The 23,823-nt window shown below is 40.7% G+C and overlaps 1 protein-coding gene across 3 annotated transcripts in view; it reads right to left on the bottom strand.

The window, feature by feature from the left end:
* The window catches only part of senp7b (SUMO specific peptidase 7b), a 29,701-nt gene extending 8,646 nt beyond the window's left edge, over window positions 1-21,055 (bottom strand). The window contains exons 1-15 of one of the 3 annotated variants that reach the window (XM_034178880.1): window positions 20,799-21,055; window positions 15,095-15,203; window positions 11,961-12,034; window positions 11,695-11,880; window positions 11,339-11,418; window positions 10,813-10,955; window positions 9,643-9,997; window positions 8,470-8,582; window positions 5,381-5,497; window positions 2,522-2,555; window positions 2,052-2,252; window positions 1,175-1,392; window positions 970-1,052; window positions 759-875; window positions 494-616 (exon numbers count right to left, since the gene is read on the bottom strand). In XM_034178880.1, coding sequence (XP_034034771.1) covers window positions 494-616; window positions 759-875; window positions 970-1,052; window positions 1,175-1,392; window positions 2,052-2,252; window positions 2,522-2,555; window positions 5,381-5,497; window positions 8,470-8,582; window positions 9,643-9,997; window positions 10,813-10,955; window positions 11,339-11,418; window positions 11,695-11,880; window positions 11,961-12,034; window positions 15,095-15,202 — 1,952 coding nt within the window. In that variant the 5' untranslated portion in view covers window position 15,203; window positions 20,799-21,055. The remainder of the gene's footprint in view (window positions 1-493; window positions 617-758; window positions 876-969; window positions 1,053-1,174; window positions 1,393-2,051; window positions 2,253-2,521; window positions 2,556-5,380; window positions 5,498-8,469; window positions 8,583-9,642; window positions 9,998-10,812; window positions 10,956-11,338; window positions 11,419-11,694; window positions 11,881-11,960; window positions 12,035-15,094; window positions 15,204-20,798) is intronic. The other 2 variants (XM_034178889.1, XM_034178896.1) reach the window with 2 other exon arrangements.
* Between the last annotated feature and the right edge of the window lie 2,768 nt (window positions 21,056-23,823).

Raw genomic sequence — 23,823 nt, 5'->3', positions numbered from 1 at the left:
AAAATCACAAATTATTTAATATTATGTTATTATTAATAACTATTTACATGATAATAGAGAAAAAGTGCAACTTATACTTCAGCGTGACTCATTTTTTTTCCCTCCTCAAGGGGCATTTTTTGGCAGGTGCAACTTATATGCCGGAAAACATGGTAAATATCAAATACAAAAGTTTTATTATATTTAAAATCATTATCTGGACTTACATATTTTTAATAAACACAGGGGTACAAATTCTAAAATTGTGCTGAAATATTAATAATAATAACCCATTAACATGCCGCTAATAATTTATTAAACCATTATAAATAATCAAGTCCATCATTGATTCCACTTATTCCTGAGTTTTATGTTTATGTTTTGGAAAACTACAACCTCACACAGCTCACTTTGTTCCCTGACAAAAGGAACTAAAAGACAAACAGATTCCTTTTATCCTCCCTCATTTCATGTTATTTTCAAGAAAACAAACGAACGATTCAATTTTTCTTACGAAACTAAAGGGGAGTCATCTTCACCGGCAGCTCGCTTTCTGCTCAGCTGTTTAAAGAAGAAACTGCTGAAGATGTGACTCCGCTCAGCCACAGCGCCACCTACCCCTTCGAGGAGAAGGTACCTGTAAGAGGAGTAGGAGGAGTTTCAACACAGAGCTCTCTGCTGCCCCCTACTGGTGGCTGAGAAAAAAAACTACTGTTCAGTCCTGGTTTTTAAAATGATCTAGTTTTTCTCTCTCTCTCTTCATTCTCTGATGGACTGACTTGAGGTAGAAGTCGATGATGACATCATTAAGGAACTCGCCGGCGTCCATACAGGCCAGGTCCTCCTTTGTCACGGTGATGCGGCCCTTACACGGTGCTGCGGGATACTGGATCAACCTGATCAACACATAAATATCAATCACTTTACAGAATTGATTTTTTAATAGGACCAGATCTGATGGACTCAGGTGAAGATTCTGGATCATTTAACCTGCTGGGAAGCTGCTGCAGAGCTGCGGCGCTGACGCTGGACATTTTGTTTCTGCTGCTGGTTCTGGTGTGTTTGGGTTTCTCCTAAAACAGAACCAAACCAATATCAGATCACAGCAGAAGAATAATTCATATATTTCTGCAAACTAAAGTGAGGAAAGGAGGAGTCAGGAGAGGAGAAGCTCTGCCTCTACTGTCAGTCTCACCACCGAGTGTCCCAGCAAGCTGAGGAGGTGCTGATCCAGCGGAGGAGGACAGCTGTGAAAGAGGAGCAGTCCATCAGTCCAGTCAATAGGTGAGGAGACGGAGGAGGAGGCGCGTCCTCTGATGTATCCCTCCATGTCCAAGATGGAGGCCAGCAGGGCGGAATGCAGCTCCTGCAGCTGCTCCTTCAACACCAGCAGGAGGAAGGAGCACGGCGGGACTGGAAGAGGAGGCGGGTTAAAGTCAGAAGCTGCAAACTACAAATTAAATGCTCAAGTAAAATACTGGAACTTCAGAATCATTTCAAGAAAGTGACACTGATGTAAGATGCCAATGAAGATCTCAAGACAAATATCCAATCACAACTCATACGACCTGTTTGAAATCTAGACTGTGATTGGTCACAGGAGAAACCATCTGATTGCCTCAGTTAGTTCCTTTGTAGAACTTGTCAGATCATTTTCCACAAAACATACTCACGAAAGAGATTCTGAGATTAAATGAGACGATCGGACACTGAAAAATGCAACAACTAATCAAACAAATTCAGCTTTTTCCTCCTTGTTCTGTTCCATTGACATTGTTGATCCAGTATCCTGTTATTTTTCACAATCACTAACAAATAAAAGCAGTCAGCCTCATGTCTGACCTCTTAAAACAAGATAAATTTGGGATTTTTGTGTGGAAAAAGGCCTCGCTCACCCCTCCAGCATCAAAACAATCATTTTCTTTACTTCCTACCTAATTTCAGTGCGGCGCTTTTACAACAGTGTCTGTCGCAGAGTTTTCACTCTTTCCGGTTTGAAAAGACATTTATGAGCCGAGGAATGCAGAGTGAGAGGTCTCTCGTTTCTTTTCATGAAACAATAATCAGTTTACCAGCCGTGTCAGGGGGCCGGATGGCCAGCAGCTCTCTATGCAGCACGTTGGCCTGCTCCTCTGTCACCCACAGGAAAAGCAGCGACGAGGCGGGGCCTTCCCAGTGTGCCAGCAGAGTGCCACCGTGAGCCACACCTCCATCCCACAAGCCATAACCTCGAACCTGAGGCGCCACCACACAGACCTCCCCTTCTTCAGCTCCTGAAAGAAAGACGACCTACGTTTTAGTTTCAATTTTAGAAAATACCTCATGTGACGGCGTCTGTTCAAAGCTCATGAGAACTCAATTTCCCAAAATTTACAGAATAACCTTCGCCCAATGATTTGCAAAGGTGAGTTATTAAGACCTTAAATGTTTGGTCAGAAACAATATCAACATGTTGGTAAAAAGATTTTGTTTGATATTTCAGTTAGTTTTACTCAGCTGTTCATAAATTGAGAAAAAAAATTAAATACTGTAACCTTCTTACCTTTGAGGGGGATCGTGATGCCGTTTTCTGTGATCTAAACCAAAGAGGGGAAAAAAGAACATAAAGTTGAAATTATTAGTAAAAGAAGAAAAATTATGTCCACAAGACAGGAAACTCTGAATATAAGTTTGGACACAAAGCAATTACAATAATGTTTGTTTGTTTGTTTGTTCCCTCCTCCAAGGTTCTGTACACCAATTCTACCAAACTCAGGCAGTGGATGAGGATCAACCCCTGAATTCCCTTAAAGGGTTCTAGCAGAGTCCAAGGTCAAAATGTAGATTAGTTTTTAACTATAATTTACACCAAACATGGCACATGTGGCTGGGCTCTGGAGCTGTTCAGATGAAGTCAATATTGTGGGAAGTCAAGGTCAAAGAATTAGATTTTTAATCTCATTTGGACCAAAGATGGTGCACACATGTAGGCGGGTTCTGGAGGTGCCCTGGAAATGCCCGTCAAAAGCCAATCAGTAAAATCATTATTCTATCATGAAAGGTTCCACCAGGGAATGAATGATGATGTTTAAAGGGAAGTTCTCTCCAAAAGGAGGTGACGACATCCACAGTGATGCTCGTCTTACCCGGCTCATATTCTATGCTACTTAGCATCTTCACACCCACATGTAATATTGCAGGAAGTAATAAGTCAAATGTGCACTGCGTACGAGGTATCAATATCGTTATCATGCTCACAATGTGTCCAATCACAGAGGCACACAAGCATGAAGATATTATGTCAGTCTATGATTTTCATAGTGTAGGAACATACAAAAGTAACACCACCACCAGAAACATCACAACCTGATGACACTGTCTGCAGATAAAAATAAGGCGACTATCTGACTGGGCTAGGACAGCATGTGAATGATACTTGCGAGGGATTTGGCACAATATTTTCTGGGTACTACTCCCCCCCCCAGGTGAATCACAGGGCGTCACTTGAATTGTGAACAAACCAAAAATGGCAATGCGCAAAATGTCCTCACCAAATACTTACAGGGGCATCGCAAAGCACTCTGAACTCTGCGACTCATAACGTGAGAGAACTGTGTGAGGCGTTGATGACTGATTAAACTACACTGTGAGTGATTGATTTCTGTGCCTACCGTTTCTGGTATTTCCAAGGCCTCTTTTCACATAACAGTATCACAGAAGGAAAATAGCAGCACACAGCCATCCTCAGCACTTTGGTCACAAACGTGTCATAATTTCAGTAACATACTGTTAGATAATATCTGTGCTAATTCCTTATTTTATGTTAGTTACCAAGTATTCGCCTTTGCTATTTGATTGGTAGTCTCTGGGATCTGGTTTAACGTTTAAACATAGGAGTTAAGTTTCACTTTAATCACTTATATCTAAGTTTTAGATACAGGGAGGGCTCCCCCTATCTGTGAGAGCCAGTAACAGAAATGTGAGACTAAACCACATCCACTGTAAACACCTACAATGAGAACTTGTCGGTAATTTGCGTGTTTTACGTCTCCAACTACTCCCCAACAGCCGCCGCCTAGTGAGACAGTTGGACAAGAAATCTCCAGAAAAAAAAAAAGCATAATTTCTCCTGCTGTTTCTATACTGATCCTCAGTCTTGAAACCGAAATGTACCACTGTGTTCTGAACGCACCAGGCCAGCAGACTCCCAAAAACAAGCACAAACTGTGTGCCCACCCCCTCACTCACCTGCACTTCACCGTGCACTTATGAGACTGTTCTGAAACTTCACGTCATGGAGCTAAACACTGTACAGAAGCATTACTCAAAGGAGGGCTGTGGTGGAAAAGTCAAAGATCAAAGTCATTAAAGCCGATCCGACAGGATGCAGAAATGTGATTAAGCACATTTGATGCCCATCAGCTTGAGGAGGAATCAGGATATTTTACTGCCAGGGCAAAGATGAAAATGCTAACGAGTGCAATGCGAGTATGGAAGCCGTTGACCTGTTGAACTCCATTTCCTGCTGCTTTACAGCTCTGGAACCAAACCCGACACGCCATCAGACTCACACCATGTCTTCCTGGTTACAGAGAGCGAGAGCAAGTGAGCGAGCGATGGGAGAGTTAAATTTTAACAGCCTTGGCGGGGAGTCACTCTCAGCGAAGCCACCGGCAAAGAAATGAAGTGAGGCGTCAACGCCAACGTTTGACTCGCTCTGATCTTAAAATATTTTCATCTCTCTCATGATGAAACTCTTCAAAGCACAAATTAGACAAAGAAGACATAAACTTCAAATTGTAGGTCCAATGACAGCAGTCTAATCATAAAAAAGATACCCTTTGTGGATTTAAAATAATAAAGAGAGAAAGGGACAGCTCTGGACACGAAAGGTTGATGGTTGAAATCTCTGTCAGCTGAGATGATTAAGATCTTAAGTTAGAACGCACGTTTCAGACTTTTGAGATCGGTGCTTTCAAAGATTCTTCCACTGCGCCCCCTTTTGGTTATAACAGAGAAGTGGAATATGAATCAGCTCTAACTCAAGCTATTCCTTTAAAACCATTTGTGCATCGTGAGAACAAACATCCAAGCCCAAATCACACATGAGCTCCAGAATGTTTTCTTAAATCGCGTGTGATCTGCTCATGTTCATAGGTCACCACTGGGGGCAGTATTACATACTGTACTAAAGAGTGTCAAGTCGGAGAAACCAGGTATTTTATGTCTAGTGCTTTTTGTCTCTCCTCATACTTTTTCCTCAGGAGCCAGTATGAACTGCAAGTTGATTAGACAGTGCTTCACCGTGTCGGGTCTTGGATGGCAATCACCAAAGCAGGCAACAGTCCACCCCTACCGTAGGTAACCATCTATCTCCCACAGCCAGGTGAAACAACAAACACAACAAAAACATAAACCTCACCATCATCTTCCCGTTAGCGTTAGCATTCATAAGGCCCATGTGAAGTGAATCGAAGTCCAACTGAAGGAATGAAGGTGGCAGCGGCGGCTCATCTGTCTCTGCTCTGGAAGAACTCACCTGTTCAAAAAGTAAACAGTCGCGAGTTAGTTTGAAAAGATGAATAAAGCAACAAAATTTACCAGAAACCCCAAAGTGTCATCTTCAAATGTCCTGTTCTGTCTGAAACATCCGTCTAAGCCTCAAAGAAAATAAACTGACAAAAATACAAATGATGAAAATCAGAAAATCTTCACACTGCAGGAGCTGGAAGCCGTTTGATAAACATTTTGATTTAGTCTGGACTCTGTGGCTGGGACCTGGACCCCCGTGTGGGGTGGGGAGGGCACAGTCAGCTGATGTTATCTGGCGATGGGACAAAAAACTTTTTCAGCTGCTCAGCTGGTTTCAGGACCCGTGTGTTCAGCTACAACCCTTGGCAATAATTATGGAATCACCGGCCTTGGAGGATGTTCATTCAGTTGTTTATTTTTGTAGAAAAAAAGCAGATTACAGACATGACACAAAACTAAAGTCATTTCAAATGGCAACTTTCTGGCTTTAAGAAACACTATAAGAAATCAGGAAAAAAAATTGTGGCAGTCAGTAATGGTTACTTTTTTAGACCAAGCAGAAGGAAAAAATATGGAATCACTCAATTCTGAGGAAAAAAATTATGGAATCATGAAAAACAAAAGAACGCTCCAACACATCACTAGTATTTTGTTGCACCACCTCTGGCTTTTATAACAGCTTGCAGTCTCTGAGGCATGGACTTAATGAGTGACAAACAGTACTCTTCATCAATCTGGCTCCAACTTTCTCTGATTGCTGTTGCCAGATCAGCTTTGCAGGTTGAAGCCTTGTCATGGACCATTTTCTTCAATTTCCACCCACGATTTTCAACTGGATTAAGATCTGGACTATTTGCAGGCCATGACATTGACCCTTTGTGTCTTTTTGCAAGGAATGTTTTCACAGTTTTTGCTCTATGGCAAGATGCATTATCATCTTGAAAAATGATTTCATCATCCCCAAACATCCTTTCAATTGATGGGATAAGAAAAGTGTCCAAAATATCAACGTAAACTTGTGCATTTATTGATGATGTAATGACAGCCATCTCCCCAGTGCCGTTACCTGACATGCAGCCCCATATCATCAATGACTGGAAATTTACATGTTCTCTTCAGGCAGTCATCTTTATGAATCTCATTGGAACGGCACCAAACAAAAGTTCCAGCATCATCACCTTGCCCAATGCAGATTCGAGATTCATCACTGAATATGACTTTCATCCAGTCATCCACAGTCCACGATTGCTTTTCCTTAGCCCATTGTAACCTTGTTTTTTTCTGTTTAGGTGTTAATCATGGTTTTCATTTAGCTTTTCTGTATGTAAATCCCATTTCCTTTAGGCAGTTTCTTACAGTTCGGTCACAGACGTTGACTCCAGTTTCCTCCCATTCGTTCCTCATTTGTTTTGTTGTGCATTTTCAATTTTTTGAGACATACTGCTTTAAGTTTTCTTTCTTGAGGCTTTGATGTCTTCCTTGGTCTACCAGTATGTTTGCCTTTAACAACCTTCCCATGTTGTTTGTATTTGGTCCAGAGTTTAGACCCAGCTGACTGTGAACAACCCACATCTTTTGCAACATTGCATGATGATTTACCCTCTTTTAAAAGTTTGATAATCCTCTCCTTTGTTTCAATTGACATCTCTCGTGTTGGAGCCATGATTCATGTCAGTCCACTTGGTGCAACAGCTCTCCAAGGTGTGATCAATCCTTTTTAGATGCAGACTAATGAGCAGATCTGATTTGATGCAGGTGTTAGTTTTGGGGATGAAAATTTACAGGGTGATTCCGTAATTTATTCCTCAGAATTGAGTGATTCCATATTTTTTCCCTCTGCTTGGTCTAAAAAAGTAACCGTTACTGACTGCCACAATTTTTTTTTCCTGATTTCTTATAGTGTTTCTTAAAGCCAGAAAGTTGCCATTTGAAATGACTTTAGTTTTGTGTCATGTCTGTGATCTGCTTTTTTTCTACTAAATTAAACAACTGAATGAACATCCTCCGAGGCCGGTGATTCCATAATTATTGCTAGGGGTTGTACAATCTGTATGAGGTTAAAATCCCACCGGGGTTCTGATGGATGTTTACGGGCCTGAAACCCCACAAACAAACAACATGACTCACTCTGAATCTCAAACATGTAACCTCACACACCGACTCCAACTGGGTCAAACCCTCATGCTGCGAGTTAAGACTGAACTGGATCACCTTTGAAAGCGCCTGTGCTGCCCGATATCATCAACAGGTGGTGCACCAACTGGATCCGTGCAACAACCAGTGAGGGCTACTAAAAGTGTACAAAGTCATATACAATGCAAACTTTGAACTTTTATGGTCATAAACCAGCAGTGAATCCACATAATGACAAATGCAAAAACATCGTGCTGCATGTGAAAGAAGTTCTACAAATGACTGCAGAGATTTTGGCCAAAGAAAGGAAAAATTCACTGATTTAGCTCCCTAAAACTGACAGAATGCAATGTATCCAAATAATGAAAGGACGGGAAGGAGGAAAGGATACAGTACAAACATCACACCAAATAGATTAATAGACCAAGATTAAAAAAAAAAAAAAAAACTAGAGTCCCTGTTAGTTATTTGCATGTATTCTATATTGGTGATAGTAAATATTTTGTGATAAACACCTGAATGAAATTGTGTAACCTCTGCACATGTAATCAACAGATAACAGAACACACAGTTTTATGAAGAAGAATAATTTAATTCCATGACCTTTCATCTAGCACCCCCTCCCCCCCCTCATGGTTAAGGTTCGACCTTACCGATGTGAAGCACCTCGACGCAACTTTGTGATTTGGTGCGTATATAAATAAACTGAATTGAATTGGTTGTAATTAAGGCAACAGCCTGTAGGGTGCACCGGCAGTCTGACTGGCTGGGTGTTGGAACTTTTGTGCCATTCTGCAGAAGACGACTACTGACTGACGCATGTGGTTTTTTTGTTGTTTTTTTTACCTTCATCTTCTTTGGTGTGGAATTTTCCAGAAGGGAGTTGTTGTTCACTCGGTTAATTTCTGACTTTTCCTCGCTTTCAGAGTCGTCTTCCTCCTCGCTTGACAAGACAACAACTGGAAGAGAAATAAAAATAAACAAAAGGTAATGTTTTTTTTTTGTTGTTGTTTTCTCAACTTTCAGTACCACTGTGAAGTAGGAATTAATTTCTGTAAAATCAGTATAAATTTCATGATGCGGTGCAGGATTCTTCATGTAAACTCTACTGGATGAATTTAGTTTGGTTTGGGCCTTAATTTCAATGCATTTGAGCTGTAGGAGGTAAGCAGCAGTTTGTGTTGTATAGAGTGCCATTCTAGCTCACCAGGTGACCTTGTGACCTCAGCTTTTCGACTGACAGGAGACGTGATTATACACTAGACAAGCTGCTGAACAGATTAAACGGTGGAACTTCCAGCGGTCATCAAACAACCACGAATAAAACAAGAGTGCTCCGGGAGCACAATATGCCCCGCTGGCAAATGCTGCAAGTGCTCGCTACATTCTGATAACATTTCAAGGTATGAGTTTCCTGAAATTCCTCCTAAATACGTGAGAGGAGTTGATTTCAGAATGCAGGTACCAACTCATGAAACTAGCAGTGTCTAGATTTGTTAATCAAGGGCCATAACTGTGCCAATCTTGTACAATATTACAATATACATATTACCAACCTACAACAAGGACTTGTACCACGTTTCACGAAATTCCTCGTGAAAGTGTGGGAGGAGTTGATTTCAGAACACTTATACCCTTTTTTGGACAGACAGACAGAAATGGTCACGAAATAATCCCCCTTCATACCTTTGGCCAGTGGGGATAAAAAAAACCCAAACATTTAAACCCAAACAATCCTATTCATAGTTCAGTGTCACTGCCGTGGTTCTGTTATTGTGTCATGAATAATCTGATTGGACAGAATGGTAAACATTACTGTGAACTGTGGGGACGCAGTATGTGGACAAGGACAGACCCGGTCAGAGGACGACGCGGTTCCAACCTGCCTCGTCCAAATTACAGTAAGTCATGTAAGGATGAAATGCTGCTACATCTAAGGTGAGACTGGTGAAACAGATTTATTATTCTTAAAGTGTTCAGGTTCCGGTGAGTCCGCTGCTGATTTTGGACGGTACTCACTGGGCTCTGATGCCGTCGATTTGTGTCTCAGTCTGAGTCTCAGATGCAGTGATGTAGTTCCAGTCCTCTGCTTCCTGTCTCTGAACTCCTTCCAGTTCTCTCGCTTCTTCTCTGTCGGATCGTCCCGCGGGTTGGCAGCGAGCCACGACGTTCTCTTTAGCTTGACCTTTGAACTTGGGGATGAGAGCGACGAGGGTTTGGCGGCAGCAGATTGAGCATTTTTGTCTGCTGAGGTTTGATTTCTGGCGCGGGCTGGAGAAACAAAGTCATCGTCCGAGTTCTGATCTGAACTGGAAGCAGCAAAAGAATTCTTCTTCAGCTGTTCCTGAGGAGCTTCTGGGGATCTTCTGTCACACTGAGAGCACATCAACAAAGAAGAAAATCTGTCTGAAGCATTCAATGACTCCAATTCATCCCCAGATCAGAAACGTTCACACAATGCTGATCACTTTCAGAATAACTCATTTCTTTTAGCTTTTCCTGTTTGCTCAGAGTCTCCACAGAGAATCTGGTTTGAACCTACATCTTGATTTGGCACAAATATATTCCTTTAATATACATTGTTGTCACATATATACCATCATTAAGAACTGCCCGAATCATTTATGTTTACTTTATGACATCATAAATAAATAAAAAACATGAGGAATTAAAAAAAAATTATACCCTTTAACTTTTAAGTGATGACTGTGTTAAAAAAAAAAAAAAAACTAAAAATAAAATAAAAGAATAATCAGGACTCTACCTTTGTAATCCATTTTTATATTTGAATTTAAATCAAGCTGTGGAATATTTGTTTTCTTTGGAGGATAGCATATTTTTAATATTTCTCTGAATAAAAAGATATTTTTCATTTATATTTGAATTTATAAAACAATGCAAACAGGCAAAAGCTTAAAAGACTGGAAAAAACCATCAGTAATGCATATTTTGAAGAGGATGTCTTTCTTCCTACCCTCAAACTCACAGTTAGAATATTAGAATTAATTTATCTTAATGTCAAATTTCATCACCATATCACACATGGCCCTCTATTAAATGATTCATTTGTGTCATTAAATAAACTTTACTTGATATATAAAAAGACAAAAACAAAGGGAAATGGAAAAAATGCAGAAAACAGTTAATCATGTTACATCTAGAGTCTGGTCATGGCCTTTGACCTCTCACCTCAGCACTGTCCTGTTTCTTCCTGCTGGGCTCCGCCCACCTCTGTGGGTTGTTCCTCAAACTCCCATCATGCTCTTTGCCTCGCAGCTCTGCCAGAGAGTCCACAGCCTGGACACAGATGCTTTTGTTTGACTTGTAAGAATCTGGAGGTTAAAATATTCACAGAAACTCAGGACTCATCTCCATCACTGAGATTTTCACTTTTCTATGAGCTGCAAAAGCTCCTAAAGATGCTTTTGTTTCTTTCTTTGTTTTTTTAATCTCTTAAAGAGACAAACAGCAACACAACAGATGCAGAAGAGGTTTTTGTCTCTCACAGACAAAAACCTCCAGTTCTCTGTGGTCATAAACAACAAATCATCACAAAAACAAAATCACTGATTATTTAGTCTGTGGCGACCCCAAACAAACTCCTCACACTGGAAAAACTGACCCATAGTGAGATATACAGAAATATTCCTCAAAACAGCATGTGTGTGAATAATGTGAGAAGGAAATAAATATTCTAAGTGGACAAACATCTCACCAATTGTGCTGGTTGAAGGAAGACACTGTGAGGTCACGCCGGGCTCCAGCAGCCGGTCTGACGCTCTCTTAGGTCGCCATCTAGTGGTCATCAGGTGGAAAGAATCATTTTTCACACAACAAGAATAAATTACCATTAAATGTTGCAATAAATTAGATAATTTTTTTGGTTTATTAAACCAAAAAAGGGAACATATTGTTGTAAAAATGTTTTAACACATTTTCCTTCACTGGCAAACATCGAGTGAAGCATCTGTTGCTTAAATTGGAGAAGATTTGGATTTTTGTTATTCAGGTTCTGAGGAATTCAAACCAGCTGAGGCTGAAGAAAAAAAAAAGACAAATCTGTGAGCGCACCTGTTCGACCAACAGGAGGCGGCCATTTCACTCTGCACCCTGTGTCCTGGCTGTAACTGGCGGTTCCATGTGCTTTTTGCAGAGTGATAATCTGCACTATGATTGGCTGCTGAGGGGACTCGGCCTGGGCTGTTGAGTCGCAGGAGTGTTCGGACCACACGGCCAAACGGAGGCTTATACAGGCTGCTGAAGAAGACACAGATTTTTCTGTTGTATGTTTGCAATTTAAAGGATGCCGTTCCTGAAACGTCTGCGCTGATAATTACCTCTGTCTGCCCCCAGCCGAGTTCCCAGCATGCATTACGTCAGCGCCACCTCTGCTAGACCGACCCCAGGAGCTCTGTTCAGTGTGAAGACATACATGACATAAAAACCAGTGAGAAATGCTAACATGTAGTTTAAAGTGAACTAAAAATGAAAAATGTGCAATTTTTAGCTCCAGACTGGATTATGACCCTGTCATGTTCTCACTGTGTCTGATGTGTTTCCACTTATTCTTTCCACATGCATAATAACACGTGTACCACTTCCAATTCATTCTTACTGCATCTATTTTTCAATTTTTTACAAATCACAACAGAGTTGCCTCAAGGCGCTTCACACAAGAAAGGTCTAACCTTACTAACCCCCAGAGCAACAGTGGTCAGGAAAAACTCCCTCTGAGGAAGAAACCTCAAGCAGACCAGACTCAAAGGGGTGACCCTCTGCTTGAGCCATGCTATGAACACAAATTACAGAACAATTCACAAAACGAATATACAGAAAATGCTGTTGGTGCACAGGACAGGAGGGTCTCCAGCACAAATACAACTCCATCTCTGGATGGAGCTCCACCTTAAACAGAGAGAGAGAAAAAGAATCAGGCATCAGGAAGACAAGAAATACTGTATAATTTGCCAACATTAAACAACAAGAAAAACAGGAAATACTAATGTGATCGCCGGCCACTAGCCTTGAGCTTCACTAAAAGACCCAGAATTTAGGTAAAGTTGCAGCTGCAGCATGCTGTGTTTCCTGATAAAATAAATTAAGAGTGAAAAGCATAGAACTATACTATGCCAGTATGCTAGCCATACGAAAGGGAAAATAAGTGCGTCAGTCTGGACTTGAAAGTCTCCACAGAGTCTGACTGTTTAATTAATGCAGGGAGATCATTCCAAAGAACAGGGGCACGATAAGAGAAAGCTCTGTGACCCACAGACATCTTATGTCTTATTCACCCTAGGGACACAAAGTAGTCCTGCACTGTGAGAATGCAGAGCCCGGGTTGGTACATAAGGTTTAATTAGGTCAGCTAGGTAGGGAGGTGCCAGTCCATGAACAATTTTATAGACTAGTAGCAGAACCTTAAAATCTGATCTCACTGGGACAGGAAGCCAGTGAAGAGACACCAAAATGGGTGTAATGTGGTCGAACTTTCTGCTTCCTGTCAAAAGTCTGGCAGCAGCATTTTGATCCAATTGTACAGCCTTAATGCTGGACTGTGGTAAACCAGAAAATAGAACACTGCAGTAGTCCAACCTAGAAGAGATAAACGCTTGGATCAGGGTCTCAGCATCAGCCATAGACAGGATGGGGCAAATCTTGGCTATATTTCGCAAGTGGAAGAAAGCAGTCCTCGTAATATTTCTAATATGGAGGCCAAAGGACAATGTAGGATCAAAAATTAACCCAAGGTTCCTCACTCAACAATAATTCAACTCAACAATAAACTACAATCACAAAAACAACTCTCCTGCCAAAGGTACCCGGGACAATTAAACACAGGCTCAAATATGGGACGTGTGTGTTTGTGCGTGTTGGCCACATGCTTTGTGGTGAGCTTTCATTTGTATGAGGTGGTGGGGGAGAATGGTTTTTGGCAGTGGCAGAGGGGTTGCTGTGTTTCAGCACCATGGATAGCAACTGGCACATTTCACAAAGCAGCCCACAGAGTGCTGCTGGGAGAACCCACCCACCCCACACTTACACTACATCAATGAAGTCCCTACGAGGTTTAATTACATGGTTAATACATCAACGCAGTCATTACATCCTGATTCAACCACATTCTTGCCGCATAGTTTTCTTTAACATGTCCAAAATTCAACCCCATCCTCTACGTTTATGGAAAATACACCACATCCTTATGGGTTTCTACTACGATCCTCGTGCATCTACACAGCTTTTTAGGAAAATAGTGGAAACACAGCTGGATGTGGTGCAGAAGAAATGAACAATTTGCAGGCTGCAGAGTTAATGGTAGTGATCAGTAGAGCTGCAATAATTAATCAATTAATTGATATTTTAATTTATTTATGCCAGGTTAAATGTCACGTTCTAGCAATCACATGGCAGATGTTACCAAAACTTTCTTTGTGATAATATTTCACAGTGACACAGTCAGACACCTGCGTGTTTTTTTTTCCTTTTCAACTCAACTCAGGGTCACTAAAGTTCACCAAAGGGACCGCAGCCATCAACTCTTGTGGCAGTGTGGAAACTATCATGTATGTCTGTTTTTGTTTTTTTGGGGGGGGGAGTTCCCCACTTGAAATTCCATCATTTCTTTTCTTTTGATCCCCAAATCAAACCAGGTTATTTTTGCCCATCTGGATGAAAAGTGACACAACATAAAGACCCGGTCACGTCTGTGAAAAACACACTAACACAAGAAAAGAGGAACAACAGTAGACAGTGAAGTATCACAGAGTAAAGGTGCACTGACACAAGCATGTCTTTGCCTCATGGACTAGCACGACCCGTGTCGTGCTGGAGAGTAAACTCGTCTTTAACGGGTGTAGACAAGATGCCAGAGGGGCGCCGGTGCATGTTATTGCACACAGAGAATTTTGAAATGTTCAAAAAAAAAAAATCTTTCACTCACAAATGTCGTGCTATGTGGCGCGATCTAATCTCCAACACTGCGTGCAGCTCGTCAATTGGAGTAAAGAAGAAGTGAACAGTGAGTGTTGATGTCAGCGGATTGCATCAGAGTGCAGCTCGTCTGAAGGATTATAACAAGAAGTTAAATCTGTTATAAACATACTTTAACAGCTGCACACAAGAAGGAAAGAACACAAAATTGTTTTATCAAACCATGACAATGTAAACTTGACAAATAATTACCTTTTTAGACGCCTCAAAATGCTTTCTGCAGGTAATTAGGCTCTGGCTGCAGCCTCGTCTGTGATTCAGGATGTGATTAGAGCCGTTTTCAACAGCCAATTTGCAGAAAAAAATTATTCATTCGCCACAAAATAATTATTTTATATACGCAGCGTCCAGCGCAGAGTGCATGGCAGCCAGTAGAACAAAGAACGGCGTCCATTTGTGAACACAGCAGGTGGGATTGTCACGACGACGTTTGTGCTATTACGTGAGTCACAGACATGCTCATGTCAGTGCACCTTAATACTACCTGAATGTCTGCAGCGGAGTTCTGCAGGCGGGACAGAGGCGACTGCATGTGGGTGGTGTCGTCGCCTGCCGGCTGTTTCCTCTTTGGTATCTTGAATGTGGACGCCATACTGAGGACAAAGACACTGTATCAGCAAACAAAGTCTTTTTGTGCATGCAGGGCACTGTCAAATTCAACGATTCTTAAATGACTTAAAACTGCTCACTAACAATAAAATGCTGGCATTACTTGCACATTTATAATAATAAAAAACCTCATTAGCATTCACAGACATGTCACCTTCATATGAACATGGATTAACCCTGGAAAATGTTGCGTCTGACCACTATGGCGTCTGATAACTCTGACATCTGATGTCACTGAATGAACGTCACAAAATCAATGCTGGTGATATCTGGTAATCACTTTTATTAGCATTTAAGACATTTTCAAATTACAGGTCCAGTAAGTCAATTCGGTCAGTTGTGATTGAGGACTTCTGGTCAGTCTGGACTGAGCAATACTGAAGATTTGTCAAATGTATCGAAGATAAACGGAGATATTCCCAAGACACAGTTCATTACTATTCAGATTTTAATCTTCATTCATTTAGTATAGAACTCCTTAACTCCTTATAGTGTGTTAAAGGGTCCTATGTCCAATCTGTACCCTTATTTTTTCCACTTTATCTCAAAATTATCAAGTTCTATCTCCATCATAATTCTATGGAAAACAATGCACCCAAAATTTACTTAAAATAGCTCATAACTGCTATCTTTCAGCCTCACCTCAGAGATAGCAGGTATGAGTTATTTTAAGTAAATTTTGGATGTACCTTTTTGGAGTTTTAAAAAGGGGGAACAAAGAGTGTGTGCCAATTACAGGGGCATCACACTACTCAGCCTCCCTGGTAAAGTCTACTCCAGGGTGCTGAAAAGGAGGGTTCAGCCGATAGTCGAACCTCTGATTGAAGAGGAACAATGCGGGTTCCATCCTGGTCATGGAACAACCAACCAGCTCTTCACTATCACAAGGATCCTGGAGGTGCCTGGGAGTATGCCCACCCAGTCTACATGTGATTTGTGGACTTGAAGAAGGCGTATGATCGGATACCCTGGGAGATACTATGGAAGGTTCTGCGGGAGTATGGGGGGGTGTGCCTTCTCAGGGCCATCCAATCTCTGTACTCACAAAGCAAGAGCTGTGTTCGGGTCCTCGGCAGTAAGTCGGATTCGTTTCCACTGGGGGTTGACCTCCGCCAGGGCTGCACCTTGTCACCAATCCTGTTTGTGATATTGATGGACAGGATATCGAAGTGTAGTCAGGGAGAGGAGGGTTTCCAGTTTGGTGGACGCAGGTTCTCATCGCTGCTTTTTGCAGATGATGTGGTCCTGTTGGCTTCATCAGCCTGTGACCTCCAACACTCAATGGATCATTTCGCAGCCGAGTGTGAAGCGGCTGGGATGAGGATCAGCACCTCTAAATCTGAGGCCATGGTTCTCAGCAGGAAACCGATGGAGTGTCTACTCTGGGTAGGGAATACAGCATTGCCCCAAGTGAAGGAGTTCAAGTACCTCAGGGTCTTGTTCACGAGTGAGGGGATGATGGAGCGTGAGACTGGCCGGAGAATCAGTGCAGCAGGGGTGGTATTGCATTCGCTCTGGCGTACTGTTGTGACGAAAAGGGAGCTGAGCCAAAAGGCGAAGCTCTTGATCTAGTGGTCAGTTTTCGTTCCTACTCTCACCTATGGTCATGAGGGTTGGGCCATGACCAAAAGAACTAGATCGTGAGTACAAGCGACCAAAATGGACTTCCTTAGGAGGGTGGCTGGTGTCTCCATTAGAGATAGGATGAGAAGTTCGGTCATCCGTATTGAGCTCAGAGTAGAGCCACTGCTCCTTCACGTTGAAAGAAGCCAGATGAGGTGGTTCGGGCATCTGGTAAGGATGCCTCCTGCGCGCCTCCCGGGGGAGGTGTTCCAGGCACGTCCAACTGGGAGAAGACCCCAGACAAGACCCAAGACAAGGTAGGGAGATTATATCTCCACACTGGCCTGGGAACGCCTCAGCATCCCCCAGTCGGAGGTGGTCAATGTGCCCCGGGAAAGGGAAGTTTGGGGTCCCCTAACTGGAGCTGTTGCCCCCAAGACCCGATCTCGGATAAGCAGTTGAAGAATGAGAATGCTATCTCTGAAACACTTCCATTTCAAAATTGTTGGTACTGTTCCCACAAAAACTTTCAAAAATTGGAACACTGCGCTTGTAGAGTGCAAACCGCCAACACTAGGATACCATTCTACATAATGTTGTCAAACATGAAAGAAATTTGTTCAATGTCAAAGGATAGGGGTTTTTCCTGACTTTGACTTTGAAAATTGAATTAGTTCCTGCCTATCAGGATATGAATCTCTGTAAAAAAAAACAAAAAAACAAAGACAGGGCCAGTCGGGAACAGTGAATCAGAAATGTTTTGTGGCAGCATAAACACATTATGCACAGAGTCATTCTATTGTGGATTTAATACAGCAAGTTATTGTTTATAAGGCTGTGTTGTTTATTTCGTCCCAAGTGTAATTTACAGCTGTTTAAGTGATTTTAAAATTTTTGATTCACTGTGCCCCAGACACTAATTCACTGGGCACAGTGAATCAGTATCCAGGGCACAGTGAACCACCTTAAAATATAATGAAAAAAACTAATGATTATAAAGATTTCTTCACAATTGTTAAATATATGCCGATGCATATACAAACTATAATCCAGCAAACCAGCTATGCGATGTGTGAGTGTCTTATATACTGATATAAGTCCTTTAGAAAGTAAGCAATATTTGTCATCCACTTGATACTGAGGCTTAGTAAATCACTTTCTAGACTGATTCACTGTGCTCCAAGTGCATGTGACACACGAGTCATGTTATCAACTAGCTGCTAGTCTGGAGAAGACATAACACATGCTCATCAGTGGAACGGGGTTGTCTTCTAATAATTTTTTGGGCCACTTTTCATCTGTTGTGAGAAATAAATACAAAGACACTGCATCCACAAAATTTACTTTTGATAGGAAAAAACTGACTTCACTTTCCACTTAGTTTTACCCTTAATGTAGCCAAAAACAACACTAATTTATAAGAGGGATGTCTTTATGCATAAAATATGGCATAACTGCTGCAAATACAACCCCTGGCAAAAATTATGGAAATTAATTTTTAATTAATTAATTTTGTAGAAAAAAAGCAGATCACAGACATGACACAAAGCTAAAGTCATTTCAAATGGCAACTTTCTGGCTTTAAGAAACACTATAAGAAATCAGGAAAAAAATTGTGGCAGTCAGTAACGGTTACTTTTTTTAGATCAAGCAGAGGGAAAAAATATGGAATCACTCAATTCTGAGGAAAATTATGGAATCATGAAAAACAAAAGAACGCTCCAACACATCACTAGTATATTGTTGCACCACCTCTGGCTTTTATAACAGCTTGCAGTCTCTGAAGCATAGACTTAATGAGTGACAAACAGTACTCTTCATCAATCTGGCTCCAACTTTCTGTGATTGCTGTTGCCAGATCAGGTTTGCAGGTTGGAGCCTTGTCATGGACCATTTTCTTCAACTTCCACCTAAGATTTTCAATTGGATTAAGATCCGGACTATTTGCAGGCCATGACATTGACCCTATGTGTCTTTTTGCAAGGAATGTTTTCACAGTTTTTGCTCTATGACAAGATGCATTATCATCTTGAAAAATGATTTCATCATCCCCAAACATCCTTTCAATTGATGGGATAACAAAAGTGTCCAAAATATCAACGTAAACTTGTGCATTTATTGATGATGTAATGACAGCCATCTCCCCAGTGCCTTTACCTGACATGCAGCCCCATATCATCAATGACTGTGGAAATGTACATGTTCTCTTCAGGCAGTCATCTTTATAAATCTCATTGGAACAGCACCAAACAAAAGTTCCAGCATCATCACCTTGCCCAATGCAGATTTGAGATTCATCACTGAATATGACTTTCATCCAGTCATCCACAGTCCACGATTGCTTTTCCTTAGCCCATTGTAACCTTGTTTTTTTCTGTTTAGGTGTTAATGATGGCTTTCGTTTAGCTTTTCTGTATGTAAATCCCATTTCCTTTAGGCGGTTTCTTACAGTTCGGTCACAGACGTTGACTCCAGTTTCCTCCCATTCGTTCCTCATTGATTGTTGTGCATTTTCAATTTTTGAGACATATTGCTTTAAGTTTTCTGTCTTGATGCTTTGACGTCTTCCTTGGTCTACCAGTATGTTTGCCTTTAACAACCTTCCCATGTTGTTTGTATTTGGTCCAGAGTTTAGACACAGCTGACTGTGAACAACCAACATCTTTTGCAACATTGCGTGATGATTTACCCTCTTTTAAGAGTTTGATAATCTTTAGACACAGCTGACTGTGAACAACCAACATCTTTTGCAACATTGTGTGATGATTTACCCTCTTTTAAGAGTTTGATTCAATTGACATCTCTCGTGTTGGAGCCATGATTCATGTCAGTCCACTTGGTGCAACAGCTCTCCAAGGTGTGATCACTCCTTTTTAGATGCAGACTAACGAGCAGATCTGATTTGATGCAGGTATTAGTTTTGGGGATGAAAATTTACAGGGTGATTCCATAATTTATTCCTCAGAATTGAGTGAGTCCATATTTTTTTTCCCTCTGCTTGGTCTAAAAAAGTAAGCATTACTGACTGCCACAATTTTTTTTCCTGATTTCTTATAGTGTTTCTTAAAGCCAGAAAGTTGCCATTTGAAATGACTTTAGTTTTGTGTCATGTCTGTGATCTGCTTTTTTCTACAAAATTAAACAACTGAATGAACATCCTCCGAGGCCGGTGATTCCATAATTATTGCCAGGGGTTGTATATATGTAGTTTTGCAGATATAGCTACTGATTCACTGTGCCCCGGTTTCCCCTACATGAATAATTGTGGGTTTCAGGCTGTTCACAAACAAACAGGGGTGAAAACATAACCATAACATGACAGCATTAATGACTGATTTGCCAACAGACGCCTGAAACACCAGCTGTACTAAAGGACCTATCTGGCAAGAAGCTATCCATAAAACATTTCCCAAAGACAAAAGAGATCAGTTCACAACAGAATTAAATAACTAAATACGTAAAAAGCACAACACTGGACAAAGACCCTACTGACACGAAATTCCTTTCGAGATACAGCGCGTCATGCTTCTGCATGTAAATGTGAAATCAGGATACATACATTTGTTAGGACTGACAACATGATTCCATAATGCAATACCATTTAATTTTGTCAAAAGTGGACAAAGAACCAGTTATTTGCCAACCACATCTAAATCCAGTTATTAACTCCTAGACAGCAGACCTAACCCTAAAAAGAATGGCTTGAGGACTAATGCTAACAACTGTTACAATGATATATATATATATATATATATATATAAGAATGTTTGTTCAAAAATTCCACATTGTGAGCACAAAGAACACAACCTCAATTTGAATTTTGACTCATCTAATATGACATCTCAGGATAACTCAACAAATGCTTTGTAGCAGAACGTAAATCTCAAAACTACGTCATATGGCACGAAAATAAAGTTTTACTTTGAGCAAAAAATGGTCTTTATTAAAAGTCTAAAGTAACCACTCTCCTACAGCTTATTCAAACTAGTTAGTGAAATAGCTGCTATTTTGCCCACCGTTCAAAACAGCTGGTTCCCTTTAGCGTAGCTTAGCTGCTAACTAGCCGGGTAGCTAGTGAGCTAATTTAGCGGCTGGCTGAGTTACCGCATGATCTTCTTCATACACGCCTCACAACCGGACACATGCGGATTAAAACCTCCACTGTCTGGTTATGAAAATACTTTCAAATTTGCGTTGTATTTATTGATCTTTTAAGTAAGAGCCAGTCTAACTAACGATACGCGGCTCGTCGACGCGATCGAAGCTGCTTCGAAGCATGTGTCGAATGCGTAACACGTGACGTCAATTGTTTGGTTGTTTACTCAGAGATCATACTAGAGTTCAACACAGGAAAATTAATTTACTATATAAATGCTGTTTTAACCAATTTCGGGATAGTTCTTATGATGGTTTTTAAGATTTGTATTTGATCTGGTGTATTATGGTGTTTATATCTTATATTTAACAGATATTTGTATTGCTACCATAGGATTCATTCAATAATGGTATATATATATATATATATATATATATATATATATATATATATATATATATATATATATATATATATATATATATAGTAATTTGTAAACAGCTTTTTTAGAAAACATGTTGCTGTTTATAAAATGTGTTCTATTTTTTTTTTTTTCTCTCCCTGCCCAAACAATTCGGGTCCAGTATGGAAATAAGTCACAACTTTGTGATTTTCTTGGGCTCTCTGGCAAGACATATTTTTAAATTAATGGATTAAAATATGTGATTTTAATGGTCTTTTTTGTGTGTTGTCTTAACGAAATAAAATAAATCAATCGATACACACTGGACTATTCTGCACTGCATGTACAAATAGAATTTGGAATTATTAAGGAAGCAGGTCATTTCCATCTAACCCTGTCCTCTGCATGTCCTCCCTCAGCACTTCCATAAAAATTCTCTTTGATCCCCTTCTTCTCCTCCTTCCTGGTGGTTCTATCCTCAGCATCCTTCTCCCTACATACCCCGGGTCCCTCCTCTGCACATGTCCATCTCGTAAAAACTCCGATGCCATCTCTCCTAATTATTTCCATGCTTTTCCTTCCACTTGGTGTATGGTACAGTATATCTTCCTTGTTGTAGCCATTTCTATGGAAATAACATTTTGACCTGAACAATAACTTTATACTGAGATCATTTAAGTTTTGAGTATATTAACTTGACAGGAGAAACTCTCTGTGTTGCATAGTGTAGTGTAGAAGTTTTTTTTACGTGTGGTGAATTAATGATAGGTATGTTTGACCAGTGAGGTGTTGAAATTATGAAATTTGATTGGCTGTTTGTTTTAGTATAAAAGCATAAGAATGCCACGTAACACAGTCAGAAGCCACTGGACTTTGGAGCAACACAGTCTTTTGATCTACACTCACGTTAGTTAATTTGTTGGGAAAGTCAAGTTCCTAAGTTTTCGTTTTGTTATTTAAAATTCTTAAGTAAACAGACAAAAAGAAGACTTTTGCATACCAGGCTTTTGTTTTCTGACGTTTTGTGTTGAGTCAAAGAACTTTGAGGTGAGTCAGCCTTGCTGCACTCTTTTCTCCTCTCCAACATTCTACTAATTATTAATTTTACAGGGCTAAAAAATAAACGTGCATAAAGTTAAACATAGTATAGACGAGGGAACCAGCAAGTGTTATACATCTTAGAATATGATGTATTTATGGAAAAATTCAATTTGGAATGTACTGAGTAACTGGTTAAGGCAATTCCACAAAGAATGTTAAATATGATAGAAGGAATGTTGCCTTCTAACACAGGACTTCCACAGTTACCTTTTCATTGGATTGATGGACTTGACTTTTAAAGAGAAAAACTGTGCAAAGTTTTAAGAAGCACTCTCACCTCTAGGATATTTCCTTTTCCGCTGAAAAGAAAATGTTTTAAGAGATTATCCTGAGGAGCAGAATTTACATATTAGTTCCAGATATCTCACTCTTCCCATTTCATCAAAAGCTAAAGAAACTCAATTAAAAAATAATGATATTTATCCCTGCCATGAATTTCTGAGAGAAAAAAACTGATCTAAAAAAAAAAAAAAAACCCTGTAAGTTCTGTGATTCTGATAAAACTTTAGGGCATCTTTTTTTTCCTGCTGTGTCCTTCCTTCCGGGAACTTCTTGACAATGTCAAGCTGTGCCCCAAACCATATGCCCAAACTGGAATTTCATTATGTTAAGCTTGGTGTTATTGTTGGAGTGTGTAACCTAATACCTTGTGGAGTACAACACATAAAGATATGACCCCTTTAATCTGAGTTTTTACCTTGTCACATGTTGAAGCGGACCTTTTTTTTTAACCACTGAAATTTAACTGAAAACCAGACATCAACCTCCTGGTTGGAGCGGAATTGTTTACTTATGTTAAATACCTGTGAACCCAAACATCAACATGTGAACTGTTGTGGAAGTGTAGTGACACGGACCCACAACAGGGGGCGTAAATGAATGGACAATGAATGAGCCAAAATACAACACTTTTACTGTTGTGAATGTGCACAACGAAATACAGACGATTACAGAATTTATATGCAGTCAATCCACAGAGATGACGTGTGGGCAGGCTCGAGGATAGAAGACGTCTGTCCAGACAAGAACCGGATCCCACACGATGTCTACTGCCACCGAACCCGGAAGATACTGGAGCCGCCAAGTCCCGAGTCCCCAGGTGGCCACCGTCTCCGGCTGTCGGATCTGGTACTGCTGGCAGGAAGCAGAAACAGTTAGGTGTGGGTGTGTGCACACCCAGTAACAGTCAGCAATACAGGTGGGTATTACACCTCCACAATTACGAACACAGTCTTTTACAGAACCTGAACAGTCACTTGTCTCACTGATCGTGAAGGGTGCGCTCCGTCACCGACCAGCTCAGCCTCCAGCTGACACAAGTAAGATACTCCTGTAAACAGAAAGACAAACGGAGTGCGATACGGCACAGATATGGCTGAGGATTATTAGCTCCAATGGTAGGTGATATCTCGGCAGCGAGGTGGAGATGTCGTCCGGCCTT

This window comes from Thalassophryne amazonica, chromosome 1 (assembly GCF_902500255.1).
Source record: "Thalassophryne amazonica chromosome 1, fThaAma1.1, whole genome shotgun sequence".
NCBI lineage: Eukaryota > Metazoa > Chordata > Actinopteri > Batrachoidiformes > Batrachoididae > Thalassophryne > Thalassophryne amazonica.
This window is presented reverse-complemented; position numbering and strand designations above follow the sequence as displayed.